The 23,721-nt window shown below is 54.3% G+C and overlaps 1 protein-coding gene across 2 annotated transcripts in view; it reads left to right on the forward strand.

Annotated features, from left to right (window-relative positions):
* The first annotated feature begins 2,906 nt into the window (after positions 1-2,906).
* RIN3 (Ras and Rab interactor 3) overlaps positions 2,907-23,721 on the forward strand; it is a 123,249-nt gene continuing 102,434 nt past the window's right edge. The window contains exon 1 of one of the 2 annotated variants that reach the window (XM_027066466.2): positions 2,907-3,274. In XM_027066466.2, the coding sequence (XP_026922267.1) occupies positions 3,258-3,274 (17 nt within the window). In that variant the 5' untranslated portion in view covers positions 2,907-3,257. Of the gene's footprint in view, positions 3,275-3,451; positions 3,817-23,721 lie in introns of those variants that run through there. The other variant, XM_027066465.2, reaches the window with a different exon arrangement.

The following is a 23,721-nucleotide window of genomic DNA, read 5'->3' on the forward strand; positions in this document are numbered from 1 at the left end:
TTGCCCTCAGCTGTGTGGAGGGAGGAGGAGGCTGAGGAGCTGGTGGAGGTGAGAGCTGCCCATGAGGACCCCAGAGATGCAAACCAGCCTCTTATATTTTGGGGTAATAAGGTGAAGTGTTTATCTGTTTGTTCCCATAGCCCCGCCACAACTGGACATCCTCCAGGCGCAGCAAGAAGTGAAGACAGAGAAGGGGCTGCAATCATGGCGAGCCTGGACTCCCTGGTGACGACTAACAGAAGCCCGACTCCAATTGTATTTGAGTTTTTTAAAAAGGAAAAGAAAAAGGACCGTATTCATTCTTGTAACGGAGATGTTGAATGGTGCAGCTGGCTGTAGACACATCAGAATCTAGACCTCACAGGTGACACCAGGGCCCCATCTCTCCTTGCACTGCTTTCTTCCATCTTGGCTTTTTCCTGAGTACATTTCACTACATGGTGGCTCAGAGAGCTATTGTGCTACCCCAAGTTCATACTTTCCCAGCTTAGCCAGCTTGAGGTCGGGGGAAGACTGCTGGCTTTCCTGAACAGTGCCAACGAAAAGTCCCAGGGAAGGATCGTATTGGCCCAATTGGGTCACGTGTTGATCCGTGAACCAGCCAATCACTGTGCCCAGTTAAGTGTAGGGCTCTGATTGGCTAGATTAGAATATGTGTTCCAGGTCAGTTGGGGGTAGTTGTCATCTCCACCTGAACCCGGCTGGGAGGAGTAGCTCCTTAAAGGGAAACCAGGTACCCCGGTACCAGTATTAACAAAGAAACAGAGGCTAGGGGCAGGGGGAAGGAACCTACGGGCCCAAACAGCAGCAGATGCTCACCCCCCCAGCAGGCGTCCTGAGATCCGTCCGGGGAGAGGTGTGGGGTGTGTGAGGGCTTGAGTGAGTCAAACAGGGACCCAGGAAGGACACTCAGGGCCAACTTGTCAGAGGCCACCACTAAGAGAAGCTGCTTGGATTTCTGGAATCTCAGCAACTTCCTTTTCGGTCAGTTACCAGCAACAGGGGCAGGGTGGACCTCATCTGGTGTCTACCTGAGGAATTCGGTCTTCACAGAGCCAGGTGAGCAACAGGACTCGTGGAGGCTTCTGTCGGGATGTGGTGAGAACCTTGGGGCTGGTCCCATGGAACCCAGGCTTCGAGGGGCTTGTCCTGTTTCTCAGCGGCAGCCTAGGAAGCTGAAGGAAACCTTTATTTGGGGCGGGGGCGGGGGAAGAGGGGGGTTAGTCACAGTCGACATCAGCATGGTAGGGCCTGAGGGATCGTTGTAGATATGACAGTCGGATAGACCTCTTCCCTGGGGGCCAGGGAGGCCAACAGGCTGGTTCCAGCAACAAGAGACTAATAATGCCACCTGGGGCAGGTGCCCACTTACACTCATCACTATTACAGCCCAGCAAGTTGAGGCACCAGGAAGTGATGTTCCTGGGGCTACCCCTGCTGGAAGGTCCTGGGGTTGGACGTGAACACAAGTCTATCCTCAAAGCTCATGCGTTCAAACAGGAGCTACAGTCCTATCCAGGGAGATGTAGAAAAGATTCTGGTCCAGGGAGCAGACGGTTGAGCCTCCGGAGGAGAGGAAAGGTGAGTGGGAGCTTGGCTATGATCTAACGAGGGAGACTGGAGGGATGCAGACAGAGGAGGAAGTGATATGGCTGGAGGAGTCAGCGTAGCCTCTTGGACACTGCAGTTTTACAACAAAATAACAGTTTAATTTAGATAGAATTCACGTATCATACAATTCACCCACGTAAAGTGTAGTTCAAAGGTTTTTAGTTCGACCACAAAGTTGTGCAACATCCTCACAATCAATATCAGACCATTTTCTTCACCATCCACCCCCCCTAAAAAAAGATCCCGGAGCCACGAGCAGTCATTCCCTATGCTCCCTTCCCCCCAGCCTCTAGCAACCACCAATTTACTCTCTTTCTATATGGATTTGCCCATTCCGGACATTTTATGTAAATGGGATCCTACAGTATGTGATCCTCTGTAACTGGCTTTCTTCCGTTGAGCTCTTTGCCAAGTTCATGTTGAAGCCTGTATCAGTACGCCATTCCTTGTTATGGCCTCACATTATGCCGTCGTATGGACGTACCACATTTTGTTTATCCACTCATCAGTTGATAGACGTTTGGACTGTTTCCACTTTTTCACTGATATGGCCAATACTGCGATGAACATTCATGTACAAGCATCTGTGTGAACACGTGTGTTCATTTCTCTGGATACCCACGTGGGGGGTGGCACTGCAGGGTCATGTGGTAACTCCAGGTCTCACCTTTGGAGGAACTGTCAGACCGTTTTCCCAAGTGGCTGCACCACATTACGTCCCCACCAGGAGGCTGCATGTACTTCTATTTAGGGATGGGGATTCTTTCCTCTCTAGTTTCTGCCAGGCTGATATGGTGGAAATGTCATGAAAGGTGGAGAGGAGGGTGTGAGGGGAGGGGCAGGGCAGAGGCATGGAGGGCAAAGACGCCTCGTGATGCTTGTACCAGAGCCCTGGGTCTCAGTCCTGCCTGCGCCCAACTTGCTGGGTGGCCTCAGGTGAGTCTCCTCCTCTCTTTATGTCTCAGTTTCCTTATCTATAAAATGAAGGCATTAGACCAATGGGTCTCAACGGGGGGACATCTATCTGGCAAAGGCTGGAGACGTTTGGGGTTGTTACAGGGGATGGGCAATGCTCCAGGTATCTAGTGCATAGAGGTCAGAGATGCTTGCCAGACATCCTACGATATGCAGGGCCGCCCCCACGACAAAGAATTACCTGGTCCCAAATGTCAGTGGTGCCAAGGCCGAGAAACCCTGCGTTAGACTGAGGTGGCCTTGCAAGGTCCAGTCGTGCCCAGTCACGTGAAATGCTCTGAAGGCAGTTTGGGCTCAGGAGGCAGTGTTGAGTGCTGCCGGCGCTTAGAGAAGAGAGGCCTCCTGGTCCCACGGGAGTTGCTGTGGCTGTGGTATTTGTGTGAGTTCACTGGCTTTCCCACTCCGATCCCACCTAGGGGTGGTACCCAGGATAAGTGAATCACGTACCCGTGGATGAACAGACCACCTTGTGAAGTAGTGAGCTCACCGTTAGCGGAGGCATCCAAGAGGCCACCTGCCTCTGGTCCGGGGCTGCCCCTGGGCGAGTCTCGGGCTCCTTGGGGCGGGAGGCAAGGCTGCGTCTCCCTGTCTGGCGAGCCCGGCCCGAGTTCCCCACCTGCCGGTCCGCAGGAGCCGGGAGCGCCTTCCTTCTTCCCACGCGACTCTTCGCCATGTGGGAGACTTTGCTGTAAGTTTCCCTCGCGGCGCTCTCGGGAGCCGCCCGGGCCGCAGCCCCTGCCCGCGGAGGCAGCTCCCGGCGGCTGGACGTCCGCGCCCGGAGCCGCGGTCCCCCAGCCGCCCGCCGCCAGGCCCGGCCCCGGGGGGCGGGGGGGGGGGGGGGGAGGGGGGAGGGGCGCGGCCGCCGGGCTTCCGCGTGCCCCAGGGGGGCTCCGGGCCGCCCGCCGCCGGCGAGAGGCTTTTGACAAAAACCCCTTGACCACCAAGGCCAGCCTCTTCCTGAAAGCCCCGCGCGCTCGGATACAGGAAGTGGAAGCCAGCGAGCGCCCCAGAGCGCGGCGGCGGCGGCGGCGGCGGCGGCTTCCCACTCCGCGCGGGGCTGGCGGCGGCGCCCGGCCGGGCCCTTCCCGAGGGCCAGCGCCAGGGCCATGCGGGCGCCCAGGGCACGGCGGTCCGCGCCGCCCGGCGCCTGAGCCCCTCCGTCCGCGGTCCCGGAGCTGCCGGCGGCATGATCCGACGGGCCGGGGCGCCCGAGCGCGGGGACCCCGCGGGGTAAGTCTTGCCTCCCCAACCCCCCCCGGGAGTGCTCGGAGCTCGCGAGGGAGCCCCAGCCGTCCGGCCTCGGGGCGTCGGGTGAGTCCGAGCCCCGCGGCCACGGCCGGGGCCGGACTCCGCTTCTGCGCGGAAGGGGGCCGCGCTGGTGGCTGCAGGACCCGGGGACTTGGCCAAAGTTCGAAGCTCAGACGTCACCGCTCGCTGGAAAACCAGCTAAGCGGCCGGGTGCGAGAAAAGCGTCTCTACCTGTCAGAGCCGGGGCGGAGGGGCTGCGTGGATGCGGCCCCTTCCCCCGGCTCCTGTCTCGCCTGAACTTCAGAAGCAATCACGCGGGGTCCGGGTCGCGCCAGCCTCCTGCACCCGCCGCTCCGCCTGCGTCCCCGCGCGCGTCCTGGGACGCTGACGACCAGGCGGGCGTGGGATGGGGGCCGGGGTCCCCGTAAGTTCGGACGCCAGCGGCCCCGACAGCTGACGAGTCCGCCTAGACCGCGGACCCACCGAGATCCCCTTCCCCCGTCCCTCAGGCGGGTCCGGGGACGGTGACCTTTGGACCTGCCTTATCAAGCCCTGGGGAGGGTCCGGGGCGCAAGGGTTGCGCTGGGGTCTGGGGGGTCCCGGGGAGAAGGCACAGCTGGGCATGCGTGAAGCCGAACTTGTTTGGGAACTGACTTTCGAGAGGGGTCTCGTGTGCCTCGTCTTATGTCCCCCACCCCCACCGAAGTTGCTTTTGGACGTTGCTCAGGGCTGCGCTCCGGGGAGAAGGTTCCTACCCCCCCCCCCCCCCGCCCAGCCCAGCGGGCGTCTCGCGAAGCTTCAGGGGGTTGCAGAGGCTTCAGTTCCAGTGGTGGATTCTTGGGAAGGCCTCTTAGAACCTTTCGGGGTGTCAAGGTTGACGGGCGCCCACCCCCACCCCTGCCCCGAGGCTGCCATTCCTGGCTTTTTGGTTTAAAACTCCCGGGCCTGTTTCTGTGATGGACACCCAGCTGCTGCCTGGCCTAGCTCCATGACCCCAGGAGCTCCATGACCCCTAGCTCCAGCTCCCAGGGCCTCAGTTCTCTGCTCTGTAAAACAAGAGGGATGGGCCGATCTTGTGCAGTTCTGGACTGGGGGACAGCTGGAGGTGACTGGTTCCCACTCTGGCGGGCTGGGGGCTTAAACTCTTCTGGATCTGAATGCTTTCCTCCTCCCTTTTGCCCCATCGCCGCCCTTCCCCAGAAGTTCTGCCTGTATGCTTTCTCTTGGAAGTAACCTCTGGAAAGACAAATGCCATCCGGTGGGAAGAATTGGAAATTATGTTGGGGAGGGGGCCCCTCAGTGGCAAGTCTCTGCCACACCCAATATTACAGGGTGGAGCTAGGAGGAGTTTCCCATGGAAGAAGGGGTGGTGAGGGGCCAGGGTCCTGACCTGTCCAGCTTCCCTTTCCCCACCCCTCCCCAGGAGTGACCCCCCCTCACCTACTTCCTCTTGCTTTTCTTTGTTCATTACTGGACCAGTTACTTAACCTCTCTGTGCCTGGGTTTACCTATCTATAAAATGAAGATAAGTAGTAGTAACTATCCTCACAGGGTTGTTTTGAGGGTTAAATGAGATAATGCATAAAGAGTTTTGCACATTGGCCTATAGGGTAAACTCTTAATAATAATAATTATTATTATTATTCCCACTTGTTAATAATAGTACCAGATATTTAACCTCGGACAAGAGACCTGGTCTTGCCTCCTCTGTAAATTGGGGGTAATAATAACACCAACTTCATAGGATTGTTATGAGGTTTGGATGAGTTAATATTCAAGCAGCTGCCTACAGGCAGCCGTGGGTTAACACACCAGCTCAGGCCTGCTTACATGTGCCTGGCACATTCTAAGGAATATTGGTTTGCTGCTAAAAACATCACTTTATTTAAGAGGACCTTTTGTGCTGGAAGGTTCCTAAATAGTATCTCACCGAAACTCATACCTGGTAGGTACTTGCATACCTCCAGGGACTGAGAACTTGCCACCACTGTGGCAGTCCTAAGACAGGAATTCCTGAACTTGAGTTGCAGGTGCCTCCCTCTAACTTCTTACCATATCAGATCCTGTTCTGCCCTGGGGAGCCCAGACCTTGACTGTCAAGTACTACAAGGCAGTTTTCGGGTGCACCCCAGGCACCCCCTGTTCCCCGGGCCATGTGTCCACCTGTGTTACAGTCCAAAGATGAGGAGGAGCAATCATCTGTGATTCCTCACCCCCATGCCACCCCCAGACCCTACCGACCACTTGGGGCTGGGTTCTGAGTCCTCAGAGGAGGACTCCTCTTTCCACTGGGCTTCCAAAAGTCCTCTCCTTCTCGCTGTGATGTTCAGACAGCTGGGAGAATGTCTCCTACTCTGACCCCCCAGAGCTCAGAGAGCCCCCTGGAATAGGAGTGTGAGGACCTTGGCAAGCAAGGTCTGTCTCCGCCTTGGTGCAGATGTCGGCTGGGGAGAAAGAAAAGGCAGACTGCCCAGTATCCTAGGTGTAGACACTTTTTCTCCTTCGGTTCAACAAATAGTGTTTACATTAGGTGGGGGCGGGTGCCCAGCATTAAACCAAGCCCCTTCCCACTTGCAGCTGATGTGGGAGACAATGACAGAAGGTGGTCTGGTGGGGTAAAGGCTTGGGGGATGCTGGGGGCTACAGATGGGGTTCGCACACAGAGGTGATCTGATTCGGATTGGGGCTATATCGCAGACGGACTGTAGCAGAGAAAGCAGAAGCAGAGAAATCTGCTGGGAAGGAAGTTCTTCAGTGGGCAGGAGGGCGGGTAGTGACTAGGGAGACAGGAGAGGGAGAGGCGCTGGCCTCTGAAGGGATGAACTGGAGGTGAGGAGGGAGTGGGGAGGCGCAGAGATGACCCCGGTGAAGCTGTGACCTGTGGAGGGGCCAGACGCCAACCTGTGTGCAGGGGTCACTGAGGACGCGTATACTCAAAGCCCACACTTTTATGTTTGATGAATTGAGAGTCTGCTTAAGATTTTATTTGAAAAAGGATTCCACTCTTGGATCTAATCCAATCCCCTAATTTTTTTTTAATTTTTTTTTTTTAACGTTTACTTATTTTTGAGACAGAGAGAGACAGAGCATGAACGGGGGAGGGGCAGAGAGAGAGGGAGACACAGAATGGGAAGCAGGCTCCAGGCTCTGAGCCATCAGCCCAGAGCCCGACACGGGGCTCGAACTCACGGACCGCAAGATCGTGACCTGAGCTGAAGTCGGACGCCCAACCGACTGCCACCCAGGCGCCCCTCCAATCCCCTAATTTAACGACAAGAGAAAGGAGACCCAGAAAGAGGAAGTGATTTACCCAAGGTCTTAGGAGCTGGAGGTGGGGCTGGGCCTAGAAATTGGGTCTCCTGAGCCTTGGGCCTTGAAGGGGCTGCCTGGGCAAAGCCCCAGGGTTTGGGAGACCCCTGGCTTTCTGCCTTGTGCCTAACAAAATGCGGGGATCCCGCTGAACTCCTTGAGAGAAGTCCCTCTTTCACTCCCAGCTCTAAGACAGGGGACTCCTCTGGGGTGGGGCCCACCCAGAGCAGTGATGAATTCAGGGTCCCAGATACCAACTCCAGCTCTGCCCGCCGACCTGGGCCTCCTTGCTTGCAGGGGCTAATGCCTCTGGGTGGTCCTGGCTGGCACTCAGCTGGGAGACCCACCCCCTTCCAGACCAGAAGAGAGGCTGTGGCCCACAGGCAGCAAAGGGTTACCTAACCAGCTCAGGCCTGCACTTCTGAGCCCTGAGAAGCCCCCGTGCCTCCCCTGGGAAGCACTAGGGGGTGGAGGCTCAGGGTCTGCTTGGGACCGGGGAGTCTCAGCACATTTGTCCCTGAGGACCTCTTCCCAATCTCCGCTACCACTTGATAGAACCTGTCCTGGGCCTGGATCCCTGTTTAGTGATCTTTACTGAGACTGAAAGCATTAAAAACTACACATCCTATAAAGGCACCTGCATTTTAATCCAGGGGATCGGGAAATAAAAGAGGGAACCCAACCAAAAATAGGTATGATGGTTGAAGGGGGGGGGGACCCACCCCACCCAGGCCCCTCACTGCCCTCTCAGGCCTTCCTGGAGCTCCACTTTATAGACAGGAATCTGAGCTGGCCTGCGGTGCCTCTCAGGAAGGGGCCAGAGCAGAGGGGAGGAAGGAATGCTGATTGGCAACCACACACTCGGTCCCTTACATCACATCCCAGAGTCCATCTGGCCCTTGAGTGAGGGTTGTCGCCAGTTCATGCCTATGCAGGCCATGACAAATGAGCAGAACTGGGTAGGGAGCAATGAGGAGGGAGGGCAGGTTTGGAGGGGAGAAGTGTCTGAGCAAACTTGGAAGGGGGAAAGTAGAGGGTCTACCCCTCCCTTATCAGAACGAGAGAGGCACATCTTGGTTGGAGACACTAACAGAAAGGCCTGGCGTAGGAAGAGGGCCCATCCTCAGCGTCTGGGTGCCCAGAAAGAGCCCCAACCGGGGGGAAGTGCCTCAGAAAAGTCCCAGACTTCCTGTCTGCCCCCGTGGCTCTCTGCCCACCCTCCCCCCCCGCCCCCCCCATCCGGGAGTCACCTTCAGAAGGGAGTGAGGGCCCAGGAGTCATCTTGTTCTTGGCAAGTTGGCTTGGAGACAGTGAGTGCTGCTCTGGCAGCCAGCTCTAGAAGTTTTGGCTGCGTAACTGTTACCCTGAACCTGCCGTTTATCCCATGCCCCAGGGGCGGCCAAAACATGGATGTTTTCTTCAACACTGGAACTAAAGACGAAAATCACGACGTGAATGACTTTTCTAAACCGTAGATCTCCCCTTGATCTCTCTCATCCTACCACCACCCGCTCCCCCCACCCACCCCAAAATAAGCCCTTCTGGTGAAATGGTTCTTGCTGCTAGAGACAGAAGACAGACAGCCAGCCACATCGAGGTCCCCCTGGAGGGGTGGAGAAAACAGCATGACTCCCATAACCCCTGGTCACCCTTAGGTGCCATGATCTCCTATTTAAAAACCCCTTAAGGACTCCCTGTCTTCCATACCCCATTCCAGTCCTTCACGAAGCCAATGTACAGCCTTACTTTTTCTGTTCCCCTTGGCACGCACAGCTGCCATAGCCTCCCCTGTCTTTGCCCACAAAGTTCCTTCCAACTGGAATGCCGTCACCTCCTCCATGAAGCCTTCCATCCACACCAGCTCTTTTTGAATCCTCAAAAAACTTTACGCACGAGCTACTTATTTACCTAGCAAGAAACCAAAACCCCATTAATATCATGTCTTCCTGTTTAGATTATGAACTTCCAAATAAAAGGGATCAGATCTTTACATCCATATCTTTTTGTCCTGCACACAGCTGGCACTCAATAAACGCTTGAGAACAATGACATACTGAACAGGATTCTAAAAATTGCCTCGCAGCCTTCCCTTGTGGGACAACAAGGCGGCTGGCCACCCAGGAAATTGGGTAGGGACCCTGTATAGGCACCAGTCACTTCGTTTTATCCTCCTCAGCGGGGTCCCCTAATTCTAGCTGTGCTCCCTCACTTCTCTGAGAGAGAGGGTGGGAGACGGTGAAGCCAGCTCTGGATTACCAATAGATACTTCGTCCTCAGCTGAGAGAGCAGAGTTAGCTGGCTGTACAGGTTCTGGGTGAGCCCAGCCTGGGTCATTGTGTCCCAAGGGCAGGTCTGTGGTCCACTGAAAAACTAGGAAGATATGTGTGCGTGCGTGCGTGTGTGTGTGTGTGTGTGTGTGTGTGTGTGTGTGTGAGTGATGTGTATCAGCCAAGGCTGCCAACCTCTTTTCCTGGGCAGAACTGTCTTTTTTTTTTTAACTGTTTATTTATTTTTGAGAGAGCAAGAGACAGAGTGGGAGCAGGGGAGGGGCAGAGAGAGAGGGAGACACAGCATCCGAAGCAGGCTCCAGGCTCCCAGCTGTCAGCACAGAGCCGGAGGCAGGGCTCGAACTCAAGAACCGCGAGATCATGATCTGAGCTGAAGTCGCTCAACCGACTGAGCCACCCAGGCGCCCCCAGGGCAGAACTGTCTTTTATTCTGAGATGGGAGTTTTGTTTTGTTTGGCATGTTAAGCCTCCTTTTTTCTATGAAACGATTGGGTAAATTGATGGTGGTTGTTAGTTTTTGGTGTCTTTTTTTGCAAAATAAAAAATGCTGAAGGAAAGTCTGAGAAATGCTGCTATAGTTGCTTCAGGAGGATTCGTCCGTCCTGCACCCCCTTCATGCCCATGCCAGAGCCAGCTACACTTGGGGGTCGGAGTCCCCCTAATTGTATCATCCTTTGCTCATCTGGAAGATGCTAGGGGCTTGCTGAGGATGTAGGATGTCTCCAGAGTCCCGTCCCTGTGGTGATTTGGGAGAATACTAGGAAGCAAGTGTCTGTCGCTGGGCCTCATTTTTCAACGAACTCAGTGATCTCTAGGTTCCCCCTTGGTCTGACATTCAGTGATTCCCCGAATACTGGCCAACGGGCAGCAGAAGCTGGTGTCCTGGAGTAATATCAGAGCTCAGGGGATTGATGTGCCAGCTGGAGATGACCTAGCCTTTCTTCCTTCTGATGGCTGGAAGGGCAGCCTGTGGAACAGTCTAGAATATACGGGTACACTTTCATATGAAACAAAGACTCAGAAGGGAGACTTCTGGGTCATCACCCTGACCGAGTACCTGGAAGGAAATGTTTTCTCACTGCTGTGGGTTTATTTTTGAAGAACCGTTTTTAAAGAAAAAGTGCATGGGTTGTGGAAGCCCACTCTGGGGACAGGCCTCTGCTGTCCTGCTAGGATGTGCCGACTGGACGGCATTGGAGTGGCGTCTCTGAGTGTGACTGGATTCCCGCGCTGGCCATTTTGGGTGGTTGCTGAGGAGACACCGAGGAGATCACAGGCAGCCTCACGTCGCGGAGTTTCTGGTGGGAAGGCTGTCCCATCAGGGCTTGAGAGGGATGACATCCGAGGGAGGGGGCTCTCTGCCGGGTAACCCCTGGGGCCTCCCCACAGCACACCCGGTACCATCCTGAAGTAGACAGCTGTCCCTGTGCCTACAGGCCACAGATGGCACCTCGTGCCTCCCCTGCCCACCCCCCACAGAGCTATCCAGTGAACCCAGAACCTTCCCTCCTGCCCGTGTGGCTTGGAAAGAGAGAAAAGCGATGGGTGGGTACAGAGGAATCCTTCCCTCTGACTCGGTGTCCACAGGGCGGTGGGGAGGGCCTTACGGACTCCATACCTATGTGGCTGTCAGCCTTGGCCTTTGATAGAAGCATCTGGAAGCCACCATCATGGCCGCCACCTCAGGCTCTCTCCACCTGCCAGTAAGTCCTCTGCTGCCCCAGGCAGCTCTTCTGCCCAGGGGGGTGGAGCTTGAGGAGGCCGCCCCTGTGGCTAAAATCATTCTGGGGGTCAAAACTTCTGGGGGTCAGAAACAACTCTGGGGGGTCATCAGAGTGCCTTGCCCCCATCTCGCCAGTAATTTCTGGGAATTCCTGGGAGTGTTCCCACTCTAATTTGTACTCGTTTGAGAGAACGAACAAGCCTGCTATGAAAAATGTTTGTTCCTTTTTAAAAGAAACGGGCTAGAGAGCGGTTGTGGTCAAGGCCTGTTGTGTCGTGTGCACTGTGGTAACAGTGCACACTCAGGCCACATCCTATGGGCTCATGGCACCAGCCTCAGGGCCAGGCCCCCCCTGCACGCTCTGTCCTAGGACCAGGCAGAGTGACGGTTCCCCCCCCTGCCCCGCCCCCGCCCTACCCCGAACCTGGCTCCACCCACAAGCCTGGAGCCTGGGGTGGGGGGACATAAGGATTCTAGGCGGGGGAGGCCAGGGTTGGGGACCTTTGGATCCTGATGGTAAGATCTGCCTTAGAGGGACCATCCTGTGCGATCCTTCCCCCATGAAGGTGGCCCCCGCTTCACCACTGACTCTGGGATCTTAGTCAAAGCCAAGAACTTTTTATCCCCTAGTTAAGAGATGGGACTTCAGATGTCAACACCACCCCAGCTCCTTGACTCACATTTGATAGGAGATATCAGGGCTGATGAAAAAGCCTGTTTTCTGAAGATAGAAAGAGGAGAGACGGATGTGGAGAGGGACAGCCCGGAAGGAGGAAAGGGGGCCACGACAGTCGCAGAGGAGACTTCTTCTTGGGCACAGGTTTTCCCAGAACGAAATTATTCCTGGGGTCAGTAAGTGTGCTTTTTCACCCACCCCTGGAAACCAAAGAAATAAAGGACTCTGCATCTGAAATTCTCAGTCTGATGATCTTTGGCTAAAGGAGCAAGCTATCAAGGAGGAATTCACCAAGGACCTTTCTCCCCAGCTTCCATGTCTCCAGCTTCCTTAATCTCAATCACCGTCAGAGATGGCTACTCTAAGTTTCTCTAGGGATATTGCAGTTCGAAGCAAGGACTTAGCTTTCTACCAATGGCATCTGATGACGGCATTTATTTATTTTTTAAAAAATTTTTAAAAAATGTTTATTTATTCTTGAGCGAGAGAGAGACAGAGCGTAAGGGGGGGAGGGGCAGAGAGAGAGGGAGACACAGAATCCAAAGCAGGTTCCAGGCTCTGAGCTGTCAGCACAGAGCCCAACGTGGGGCTTGAACTCACAAACCGCAAGACCATGACCTGAGCCAAAGTCAGACACCTAACCGACTAAGCCACCCAGGTGCCTCTGATGATGGCATTTATTATGCTTACTTCTTTCTGTTCTTGTCATTTTTGAGAGAGCATCCATCTAAAATACATTCAGGGATTCTTTTCTCAACTAGTATCTTTTTTATCCATCTATCCATCCATCTAGCTTCCCATCCTCCCATCCATCCACCTATCCATCCATCCATCCATCCATCCATCCTTCCATCCATCCATCCTTCCTTGCTTCCATCCATCCATCCATCCATCCTTCCATCCATCCATCCTTCCTTCCTTCCTTCCTTCCATCCATCCATCCCTCCACCCACCCACCCTTCTTTCCGTCTGTCCATCTGTCCATCTTCCATCCATCCATCCATCCTTCCATCCTTCCATCCATCCATCCATCCATCCACCCATTCATCCATCCATCCTCCCTTCCATCCATCCATCCTCCCTTCCATCCATCCATCCTTCCTTCCATCCATCCATCCATCCATCCATTCATTCATCCATCCTTCCATCCGTCCATCCTTCCTTGCTTCCATCCATCCATCCATCCATCCATTCATCCATCCTTCCATCCATCCATCCTTCCTTCCATCCATCCATCCATCCTTCCTTCCTTCCTTCCATCCATCCATCCACCCACCCACCCACCCTTCTTTCCGTCTGTCCGTCCGTCCATCTTCCATCCATCCATCCATCCATCCATCCATCCTTCCATCTATTCACCCATCCATATATCCTCCCATCCTCCCATCCATGCATTCACCCACCCATTCATTCATCTATCTATCTGTCCATTTACTGAACATCGAGGAGTTTCCAGTTTATCTATTAGGGAAAATAAGAGAAATATGCACATAACTAACTCACAGGGCACTACATAAAAACATACAAACATGCCTATGCTATGGTAAGCAGGAATGACATTCTGGTAGAGGTGGCATCTGGACTGGGTTTTGAAGGACAAGTAAGCTTTTAACAGCTGAAATCAGGTGTATGCAGAGAAGGGCATCCTCATAGGAGAAAAGCACAGAGCAGGAAGGTGAGAAAGGACAAGTTGCGTGTGGAAGCCCTCAAGAGCCTGGTTTGGGGACAGGAAGGGAGAGTTCTGTGTGGGGTGAACCTAGAAAGGGAGTTGGGGCCCCCTTGGTAACAGGTGGAAGAGTTTGGATTTTACCGTGGTGGCGAAGACCACAGGTCTGTTTCAGAACTGGGCAACCCTAGGCAAGTCCCTGCACCTTTACCCGCCAGGACACCTTTCTTTTTTTTCTCTGCCACATGGAGCAAGGAGGATCCCTGCTTTACAGGGTTGTTGCCATTACAAGGGGTTGGGAGCTCTTTCCTCTATGTGTATAGGGGGTGTGTGTGCACACAAATTCATACACTATTGGTTTTCTCCCCAAAATTTATTACATACCTGAAAAAGGTCACACAAAAGTAGTGGCATTTAAAGCATCAAACATTTTAATCTCTTTGAGGCTACACCCAGTCTGAGTGCCTGTTAATTTCAGTCTTTGCATGCAGTTTTGATCTGCATGTATATGTTAATTTGTGTTCCTTTTTTTTCATTGTTTCCTATATGCATTTTTATATGCTGTGCTGTGGACATATGTTACCCATGTATCATCTTTGGTGGCCTCATATGATTAATGATTGCAGTTGGCACAGACACTGGTCTACTTTCTAGTCCTTTCTGTTTTAAATGAAGCTCCTGAAAACTTAGGTGGAAACTTATGTGGGGCTAGGGTTTGAGGCCCAATTCTTTGAGATAGATCACCACCCTAGAGTATTTGAACTCAAGGGTGAAGTAGAGCCTGTTGATTGGTCCCTGAATTTTAATTGGGTGTAAATTTTAGCTGAACACTGCTAGGTGTGGCCATGTGATTAAGTTCAGGATGGTGAAATATAAGTGAGGAGTGCAGTTTGCTTGGACATGTCCTTAAAGAGAAGGGGCGTGGCTTTCTCTCCTTTCCTCTTCCCTGTTGGCTGGAATGCAGATGTGATGGTGGGAGTCGAAGCATCCATCTTGGACTTTGAAGTCAATTGAGAATGGAAGCTATATAGGGGGCAGCAACAATATAGTAAGGGTCCTAGACATGTTGGAGCATCATCCCGATTCTGGACCACTTCCTCGGGCTTTTCTATAACAGAAGAATACATCTCTATATGAATTAAGTCACTGTTATTTTAGATTTTCTGATACTCACAGACAAACTTGATCCTAACTAACATAAAAACTTTTCTCTCTCGTCACACAGCAGCAGATTGTGTCAGAAATAATAAAGCTGCTTTGCAGGGCTGCCTGCGAGTCTTCATTTCCTAGTGGAGGTTGGAAGGAAGAAGAGGAGGAGAGAGAGAAAAGGCAGTTTTGGGTCGACTAGGGCTCTTATTTCAAAGACTAGATTGCAAACATTTTCTTCATACTGGGTGTCTGTGAGTTTTAGATTTCACCAGAAGTTGCAGACTAGTTATTCTGGCTTGAGTTCTGACTCCCCAGTTCTGTGCCTTGACAGGGCTAAATACTGCTGAGCAACTGTGTCTCTTCTCTCAGCCTCAGTTTCCCCATCTCTGCTCTAGATGGAGAACGCTCATAGGTTAACCCCCCCTGTGCTGACCTCTGCAGCTCCTTCTGAGATCGAGTCTCCTGTCACACAAGCATGAGAAAGGCCGGGCCCAGTCTCAGCAGCGCCTGCGTCCCTGCTGGCTGGCACCATTTGCCCGTTCGTTCATTCATTCATTCATTCATTCATTCATTCATTGCCTCTTTATTGAGCGCTTGCTGGGTGCCAGGGTGGGTTTGTGCTGAACACCAGCCGCTGGAGGTCTTGAATGACCTCTCTGCCTGGCCTTGGGAAAGATTTGTCCAGAAATAGCCAGGGCTTGACATCCCCTTCCGAGGATAGCACAGACTTATTTGGAGCCTATCAGAGCCTGCTTGGAGTGGTCCTGCACAGCCCAGGATTGCCCCCTGGGCATGCAGAGGCCCTCCGGGCTGCCTGTGTCTCAGAGGTCCCATGTGTGGCCTGGGATTGAGTGGGGTGGGCTGTCTTGACAGGCTGAGCAAGTGTCCCTGGAAAGGGCTTGAAAGACAGTCGTCTTCTTTTTATAGGCCAAAGCAGCCCCCATCCCTGCTTCTAGCATCATCAGATGTCCAGAGCTCAGTTTTTCTCTGGGGACTCCCTAATCCAGCCCCTGCTTACAGATGAGTCTGTGGCACAGAGAGGGGAAGTGATCATCCTGATGTCTCAACAGCTGGACCCAGGCTCTTTCCAAGGCTCTGTGAAGGTGCCTAGGCCATTCCTTTGCATGAGGCATTGGAGATGGGGGCAGGGGGAGGGGTACTGGCACATCAGTCTTCACCGACTGCCTCTCCCTCCAGCCTCTGGAAAGGTGAGCTCTTTCCTGCCTCGGAGACTGAGCACACGCACCCCACTTACACCTCCTGTAAAAAGCCTAGGAGACTGTCAGGCCTCCAGGGCTGTTGCATACAGTTGTGCAGGTTGTTCACTGCACAGAGGCACCTGGCTGAGAGAGAAACACGTGGGGGCTGAAAATTCATTCTCCTGCCAAGCCACGCACGATGTCAAGTGGTGAGAGGGTGGTGAGGAGATTGCCTGGATTCATGGGGAGGAAGGAGTGTCTTTTTCTAACGTGTGCAGAGGCGTCAAACAGGCGAGCTGGAAGCCCGGACAGTAGAAGACCCCGCAGCACCCTCAGAGCCTTGCTCCTCATGCCCTCGCAGTGTACTCTCTGGCCCAGTAGACTGTAAGCTCCCGAGGGCAGAAAGTGGCTCCTCTTGGCAGGGTGTCATCGCCAACTGAGCACCGTGCTAGGCGGTGTTCAACTCCCAGAACAGTCGTGCTGAGCGAGAGGTGTGAGGGCTGGGGAGGAGTGTCCAGCACAAGGCTTGGAAAATGTTTGTTGAGTGAATATATGACAGGTTAATGCTGAGGAGAGAGGTCAGGAGAGGTTGACAGGACAGAGGGCATGTGGGAGAAGGAAAGGGGCCTGGGAGGCCTGCATCTTGTGGGGGGACCAGTAGACCAGGGGTGGGGGTCCTGGACAAGCTGTCGAGGCCGACTCTGGGCGGGAGGCCCTAAGCGCAGAGGCTGTGGCTGGGGAAAGCAGGCACCCCTGGTGCGACTCCTGGCGCCACCTCTGCGGGGCTGGGGCTGAGCTGGGCACGATGCGGGGTAACTGCCGAAGCCCCAAGCTCTTCCCCAGGCCTTAGACTCCCAGCCAGCTCAGTGTCCGGGAGCACGGCGCTCGTCCAGCAATGACCTGACGACTCACCCTGGCCGCAAGGACCCTCCGTCTTGTGGGGACATAGGAGCGACGTGCAGTGCTGTGCCTACAGGGTGCAGGATAGTCACCTGGAGTGCCGGGGTGCCAGCTGGCTGAGGGTATCTTGCTCAGATGCGGGTGCATCTGGGACAGCTCTCTTGGGGGCGAGAGCCAGGCTGAGCAACGCCTGGAAGTTTCCTGCATGAATGTGGGGTGAGCCAGCTTGGCCGTGTGGGGGGTGCTGCAGGCTCAGCGGGCCAGACATTAGCACCCTGCATGGATGGAGGATGGCCTGTGCCGGAGAGGGGACCAGACAGCAGTCCCCCGAAGGCCACGGAGAGTGAGACAGGTTTGTTCCGCATTTAAAAATCTCGGCTGTGTATCCATTTCCCAGGGCTGCTCTAACGACGTAACACAGACTAGGGGGGGTTAAAGCAAGAGAAATTTATTCTCTCACAGTTCTGGAGGCCAGGGGTCCGAAATCAAGATGGCATCGGGGCCTGTGAGACTGGGCAGACTCGCCCTTCCTCTTCCCAGCTTCTGGGGGCCCCAGGCCGTCCGTGGGGGCCCTCGGCTTGCAGCAGCATCACCCCAGCCTCTGCCTTGTTCGTTACGTGACCGTCAGCTGCCTGTGTGTGTGTGTCTGTCTGTTCTCTTCTTATAAGGACACCGGTCATACTGGATCCGGGCCCACCCTGCTCCAGTATGACCTCATCTCAACTCGTCGCATCCGCAACAACCCTCCTTCCAAATAAGGTCACATTCTGAGGGGCTGGCAGTTAAGACTTCAGCGTATCTTTTTGGGGGACATGGTCCAACCCATAACAAGCTAAAATTTACATAGAGTAAAATTCACCTTCTTGTGTGTTCATTTCTACACACTTTGGCAAACGTAGACGGTTGTGTAACTGCCACCACAACCGAGATATGGAATAGCCTGCCCCTGTGCAGAATTCCCCGCCCCCCGCACCCCAATCCTGGCAGTCACTCATTTCTTAGGTCCTCGAGTTCTGCCTTTTTGAGAACGCCATATGCACGCTGCCTTGTGAGCCTGGCTCCTTTCACTTAGCTGAGTGCATGGGAGATCTGGCCGTGGCTGTGTCTCAGGATGGTGTTCGTTTTCACGGCTGAGAATATTTCATCGTATCGTCCACTCACCCACGGCAGCACATTTGGGTCGTTTCCAGTTTCGGGCAGTGGCAAATACAGTCACACAAACAGTTGCACAAAGGGTATAGGTTTTGGGTAGGGAACGACGAGGGCTGGCTCGCATTCGGGCTTCTGTGTGAAGAAGGACGCGGGGTGGGGGCAGCAGTGTGTGGGGAGACCAAAAGGAAGCACCCTCAGGGTTCCAGGCGAGCAGTGATGCTGGCCTGGACAAGGGTCTCGGCAGGGGAGAAGTGGGCCCGCTGGAGCATATCTAGGAGGTAGAGTGGACGGAGCCTGGTGGCGGACTGGGTCTGTGCCATGGCAGCGTGGGGGCCCGGCCCCCGCCTCCCCAGGGGAGGGTAGCCCTCGCAGCTCAGCGTGGCTGGATGCGTGGAGCTGATGAGCAGAACATCACGGTGTAATGGTTACGGGTGTCGTGAGCCCTGGAGCCAACTGTCAGGGTTGACAGTCTACCCTCTGCCTCAGTTTCCTCCTCTGTAACACAGGGATACTAATGGTTCTGAATTCGCAGAGCTCTTACCGTATCATAGGAGTTAACACGCGCGAGGAGCTTGAACAGAGTCTGACACGTAGTAGGTGTTCAGGAAGCCAGAACCAGGGACGCCTGGCCGGCTCAGTCAGCAGAGCGTGTGACTCTCGATCTCAGGCTTGTGAGTTCGGGCCCCACGTTGGGTGTGGAGCCTAATCAAACAAATAAAATAAACTTTGGAAAATAAGTGAAAAAAAAAATAACCCTGAACCACGGTCAGTGGTCTCCTGAAGGGCCCTAGCCCCACGCCGTCTCATCTACTCCACTCATCCCTTTGGCAATAAGCCAGTTTGTGGTCCCTCTTGTGGCTCCCCGGTGCCGTGGACGACACCCTCATCTGGGCGCTGTCCCGGGTCTGTCCTGACCTGCTGTGAGAACTTGAGCTGGCGTCCTTACCTCTCTGATCACACCGCGTGGAGGTACAAAGCCCTACTGTGCGCCAGGCTCTGTGCAGGACAGCACGTGACGCATGGCGGCCACACACAGTGGGAACTTCATCAAGACACGCAGGCGACCTGCTCGCGGCAGTCTGTAGGGAGGTGAGTGACTTTTGGGGTGCCTCCAGGTTTGGGGGGCGCTGGCAGAGGCCCCTCCTGTAGTTGCCACAAATATCGTCCTCCTGTTTTCCTCCCAGATACCTCCTCCACCTCTGACGGGAACTGACCGAGGCGGCCCCCCAGCAGCCTCAGCTGGAGGTGAGCAGGCGCCCGGCTTGGGCTCCACAGGGAGAGGTGGGCTGTGTCCTTTTTCAGATGCCACCACAGCCCCGAGGTCTGTTGCAGGGCTCTGCTCTGAGGCCAGGGTTCACGTCCAGGTCATGACTGGTGCCAGCCTAACGGAGGGACACTTGTCTTATTACGCACACATTCCCCAACACATTGTCCTACTTGCTAAAAGTATTCGTAACCCCCAAATCATAGTCCTTCAGACGTCATTTGCAGACATGCTCAGAGCGGTGGAAAAATTGGAATCTTCTGACACACACATTCCCACCTGAGGCCAGTTGAGGTGAGGCACTCTACCTTCCTGTTTGAGTTCTTACCCTTCAAACAAGGGTCCTTGCCGGGGTCTGTTTAGTGCCGTGTTTTTTTTTTTTTTTTGCATTTGTATGCATTTTGTTGGTGATTTCACCATTTAAAATGTCCCCCAACCACAGAACTGAAGCCCATTCTTGCATTTCGAAATGCAAGAGCACTGTGATGGCCTTGCAAGAAAATGTGTGTGTTAAAGAAGCTTTATTTAGGCAAGTTAGACGTGCTGTCGGCTGTGAATTTGATATTCATGCATCAAGAATATATATTAAGTAGAGTGTCTTTAAAAATAAATACACATGGGGCGCCTGGGTGGCTCAGTCGGTTAAGTGTACAACTCTTGATCTTGGCTCAGGTCATGATCTTATGGTTTGTGGGATTGAGCTGCACGTAGGATTCTGCACTGACAGCTCGGAGCCTGCTTGGGATTCTCTCTCTCTCTCTCTCTCTCTCTCTCTCTCTCTCTCTCTCTCCCCCACCCCCCCTCAAAAGGAATAAATAAACATTTTTTTAAAATGCACGTAGGGAAGGTTATATATTATTGGGTGATGAAAATGTGACCAGCAGCTCACAGGAACGTCACCCTGTGTTCCCCCTGGACACGGTGGTTCAGTATTCGCTAATTCAGTGTTCACGGTGACTTTACAGAACGTAACAACCACAAAAAAATGAGAAACGATTGTATCTACATCGTGTAGGTATGTGGGCCCCAAGTCTCTGCACCGTCTGCTCTCCTGCTACTAGGCACTTTGTTCCTCTGAATTAACAAGTGCCCGTTTTATGTACAGTCTGTCTTTAAAATGCACAAATCCTTGGGATAGGCACTGTCCTGTGGTCCTCTCCCTTCCAGTGAAATTTGAGACTTGGAAAGTTTCCAAGAAGGGGAGTGGTCAGTGCTACTATTTCATATTCTGTGATTCTAATAGAAGAATCTTTACAGGGAGCCACATATCAGTCAAGGCAGATCAAAGGCGAGGATTCTCAGAGCGCCTGGGTGGCTCAGTCGGTTAAGTGTCCCGCTTCGGCTCAGGTCACGATTTCACGGTTGGTGGGTTCCAGCCCCGCGTCGGGTCCTGTGCTGACAACTCAGAGCCTGGAGCCTGCTGCTGCGGATTCTGTGTCTCCCTCTCTCTCTGCTCCTGCCCTGCTTGTGCTCTGTCTCTCTCTTTCAAAAATAAATAGATGTTTGAAAAAAAAGTTTCTTTTAAAACGAGGATTCTTGGCACTCATAGGTGTGTCGCTATAATGGCAGCAGTTAGGTCTCGAGGGTTTACTTCAGGCCCCTTTGCTGAGAGCTTGTTCTCAGTTAATTGTCACAGCCCCGTGAGGCTGGGGTTTCAGTGCCCGGCTAACAGGCAAAGAAACAAGGCCCGACAAGTGACCTGATCGGAGCTCCCAGCCGTCAGTGGCAGAGCCTGGACCTGGACCCAGCTTTGTCTGAGTCCAGAGCCACTGTCCTGAGCCCCTGAACACCCTGCACCCCAAGGGTCTGGGAGCCTGCTGCCGGGTGAGCCCGCACCCCGCGAGAGGGCCGCTGGACCCTCCCCAGCCTTCTGAGCCCCTCCGGCAGGGTGGGGTGACCTCCTAGCCCCCCTCCCCAATTTAGCCCTGGACGGATGGGCCAGGTGAAGAACCTGAGACATGCGGAAAAATACACCTGGTCCCACCTGCCAGCGCCCCCCTTCATCCTCTGGCAGAGTCCCACCTTGCGACCCGGGCCCCGGAGTCACTGGGAGACGCTTCAACCCGGGGGGGTTGGAGCGTGCCTGCCATGCCTCCGGACTGCTCCTCACAGCTCCCGACTCTGTCCACCCCCCTGCCTCCCAGCAGCCCCCGAAGTTTGCGAGCCAGTGTCCTCGGCTTCCTCCCACTCTTGCAAAGTCACCACTAGTGACTTCCCTCATGCTGAGTCGTTGGGGACCATGCAGACTGTATGGTCTGAGGAGGGCAGAGGTGCGTGGCTGGTAGCCGGGAACAAATCCTACAAGAGATGCAGCCCCGAAGGGTGGGATTTCAGGCAGGGAGAGGGGCATCCCTTTTGCTTTTCTAGACGGGCCCGGGCCCAGGACGTGGCAGGTGCCAAGAAACACCGGGACTGGTTAGGCTGGGTCGTTCACATGATTCGCTTATCCCCCGGCAGAGGAAATGTGGTCACAACAAGTGTTGGGTGGGTGGCAGGGTGACTCAGTGTCACCAGGAGGAATGTGACGCTGAGGCAGTTTCCTGCAAGGTGCTGCCAGGCGGGTGGTCCGCAGCCTGCATACCCACGCCCGTGGCAGTGCCCGCGGGCAGGCAGCCGTCGGGAATCAGCCCCAGGACGGCTCTGTGCCTGACCTCGCCCCCGGTTTAGAAACGGGGGTTCACCTTGTCAAAGCACATCCCCACACCCTATGGTCACGTTTCACCCTTCCAGCAACCCCCTGAGGTAGTTGTGGCGGGGAGGGGGAAGCATTCTTCCTCTTACTTCACTGTTGGGAGATCTGAGGTCCAGAGATGGAGGGAGACTTGTCCCAGGACATGACGGCAGTGAACGGCTAGGATAGACCCCGGCTCTCTTTCAAGGGCAAACCATTTTCGGCCCCACTCCGCTGTCCAGAATGAGTAATGTCTGTAGTGACCATGTATCAATGACCCACCGTTAAGCTCCGCACACAGTGGTCTGTCTTGTCCTCACAGTGCGCCGAAGGGTTGGTGCTGTTCTCGGTCTCATTCTACAGACCTTGAAAGGCCAGGCCCAGAGTGGAATTTGGGCAGGCCCCCAGAGGCTAAGGGCAAGGAAAAAAGAAATCCCAGCAGAGATCCAGCAGGAGGGGCCTGAGTAAGGGCACAGAGGCCCCTTGTCTCTCTTGAGTGAGTCATGTCCACCATGGGCTGCTGCTCTCCCCACCCCCCTTGCCTCCTCTCCTTCCTCAGCCCCAGTGGCAGGTGGGGGAAGGGAGCACTTTGCTCCCCTTCCTTTTTCCCCCAGATGATGGGGAACCACTGAGTAAGCGGCAGGCGGGGCCAGAGGCCAGGGTCACTGGGGGACATGTGGGCTACCACGTGTTGTGGGTGCTCCTGAAGGAAAGGGGGCCGGCAGGGGCAAGGGACACGCCTCCCCAGAGCCATCTGAGCCCTATTTTCCTAACCAGGTCCACCCCTGGGAAGGACAAGGCAGCAGAAGGGTGGACATGGACTCTGGGAACTTTGTAGAAGCTCAGGAAGGGGTGGGCCGGGATCCGTGTGCAAAGCCAGACCCGCAGCCAGCCTCCTAAGAGAAGGGTCCCTTACACAGCGGAACAGGTGGCCAAGAGCAGAATCTCCCCCTTGAAAAGCTTTCTGAACAGAGTAACGGCTAATGGTAATAACCCTCAACGTGCGTGGAATTTTGCTTTCTATCTTATTTCTTCTTTCTAATTAAAACAAATCCCCCACGTAGTACGTGAGTTCGCACGCATGGAGATTTAAACAGTGCAAAAGTCTAGACCCAATACATTACATTAGCCTCCGGCCACCTATACCTGTTTTACAAATTAAGTTAATTAAAACAAAGTGACGGTCACACTGGCCGTAATTCAAGTGCCCCATAGCCATAGGCAGCTAACGGTGACCACACTGGATAGAGCAGACATAGGACGTTTCCACTATCACACCCGGTCCTTTGGACAGCACCGACCAGACCATAAGCTGGGAAATCTCTACTGGCTGAAAAATAACTTTTGGAATCGGTTTGGGTTTTTTGGACCTGTTTTGTGTTACATATATCTGGGTGTCCACCTTTCCACGTACATAATTCCATCTCATCCGCCCAGCTCCTTGGCCCTGTGGGTGTCAGCGTGATGTCTCCCATTTTTTCTCCAGATGAGGAGACTGAAAAGGACGAGGGGCCATAGGTCAGGGGAGGGTTGGCTCAGGTTGGATCCCTAGGGACAGGAGCCCTTCCCTTGGTTTGTCCAGGGTGGCTGAGGCACAGCTAGGCGGGGGCCACGGTGATCTCTCCGAATCCCACATGTGGCATTTTATGCGATGGGGAGACCCAGAGGAGCAGACTGGTCTCCGGGGGAGACGTGCTCGTAGGCATCCGTCCGTTCTTCCACTTTTATGGTTTCCCCTGTAATGCTCATCTATTATTTTTTGATTTTCAGAATAACGCACACTCGGTGCAAACATTTGCAATATACAGAAAAGGGTGAAAGAAGGAGAAAGCAATCCCTTCGTTTCAGTATTAACAATCACTGCTGGAACAGTTTATATTTGCGCCGATG

This window comes from Acinonyx jubatus, chromosome B3 (assembly GCF_027475565.1).
Source record: "Acinonyx jubatus isolate Ajub_Pintada_27869175 chromosome B3, VMU_Ajub_asm_v1.0, whole genome shotgun sequence".
In the NCBI taxonomy this organism is placed as follows: Eukaryota; Metazoa; Chordata; class Mammalia; order Carnivora; family Felidae; genus Acinonyx; species Acinonyx jubatus.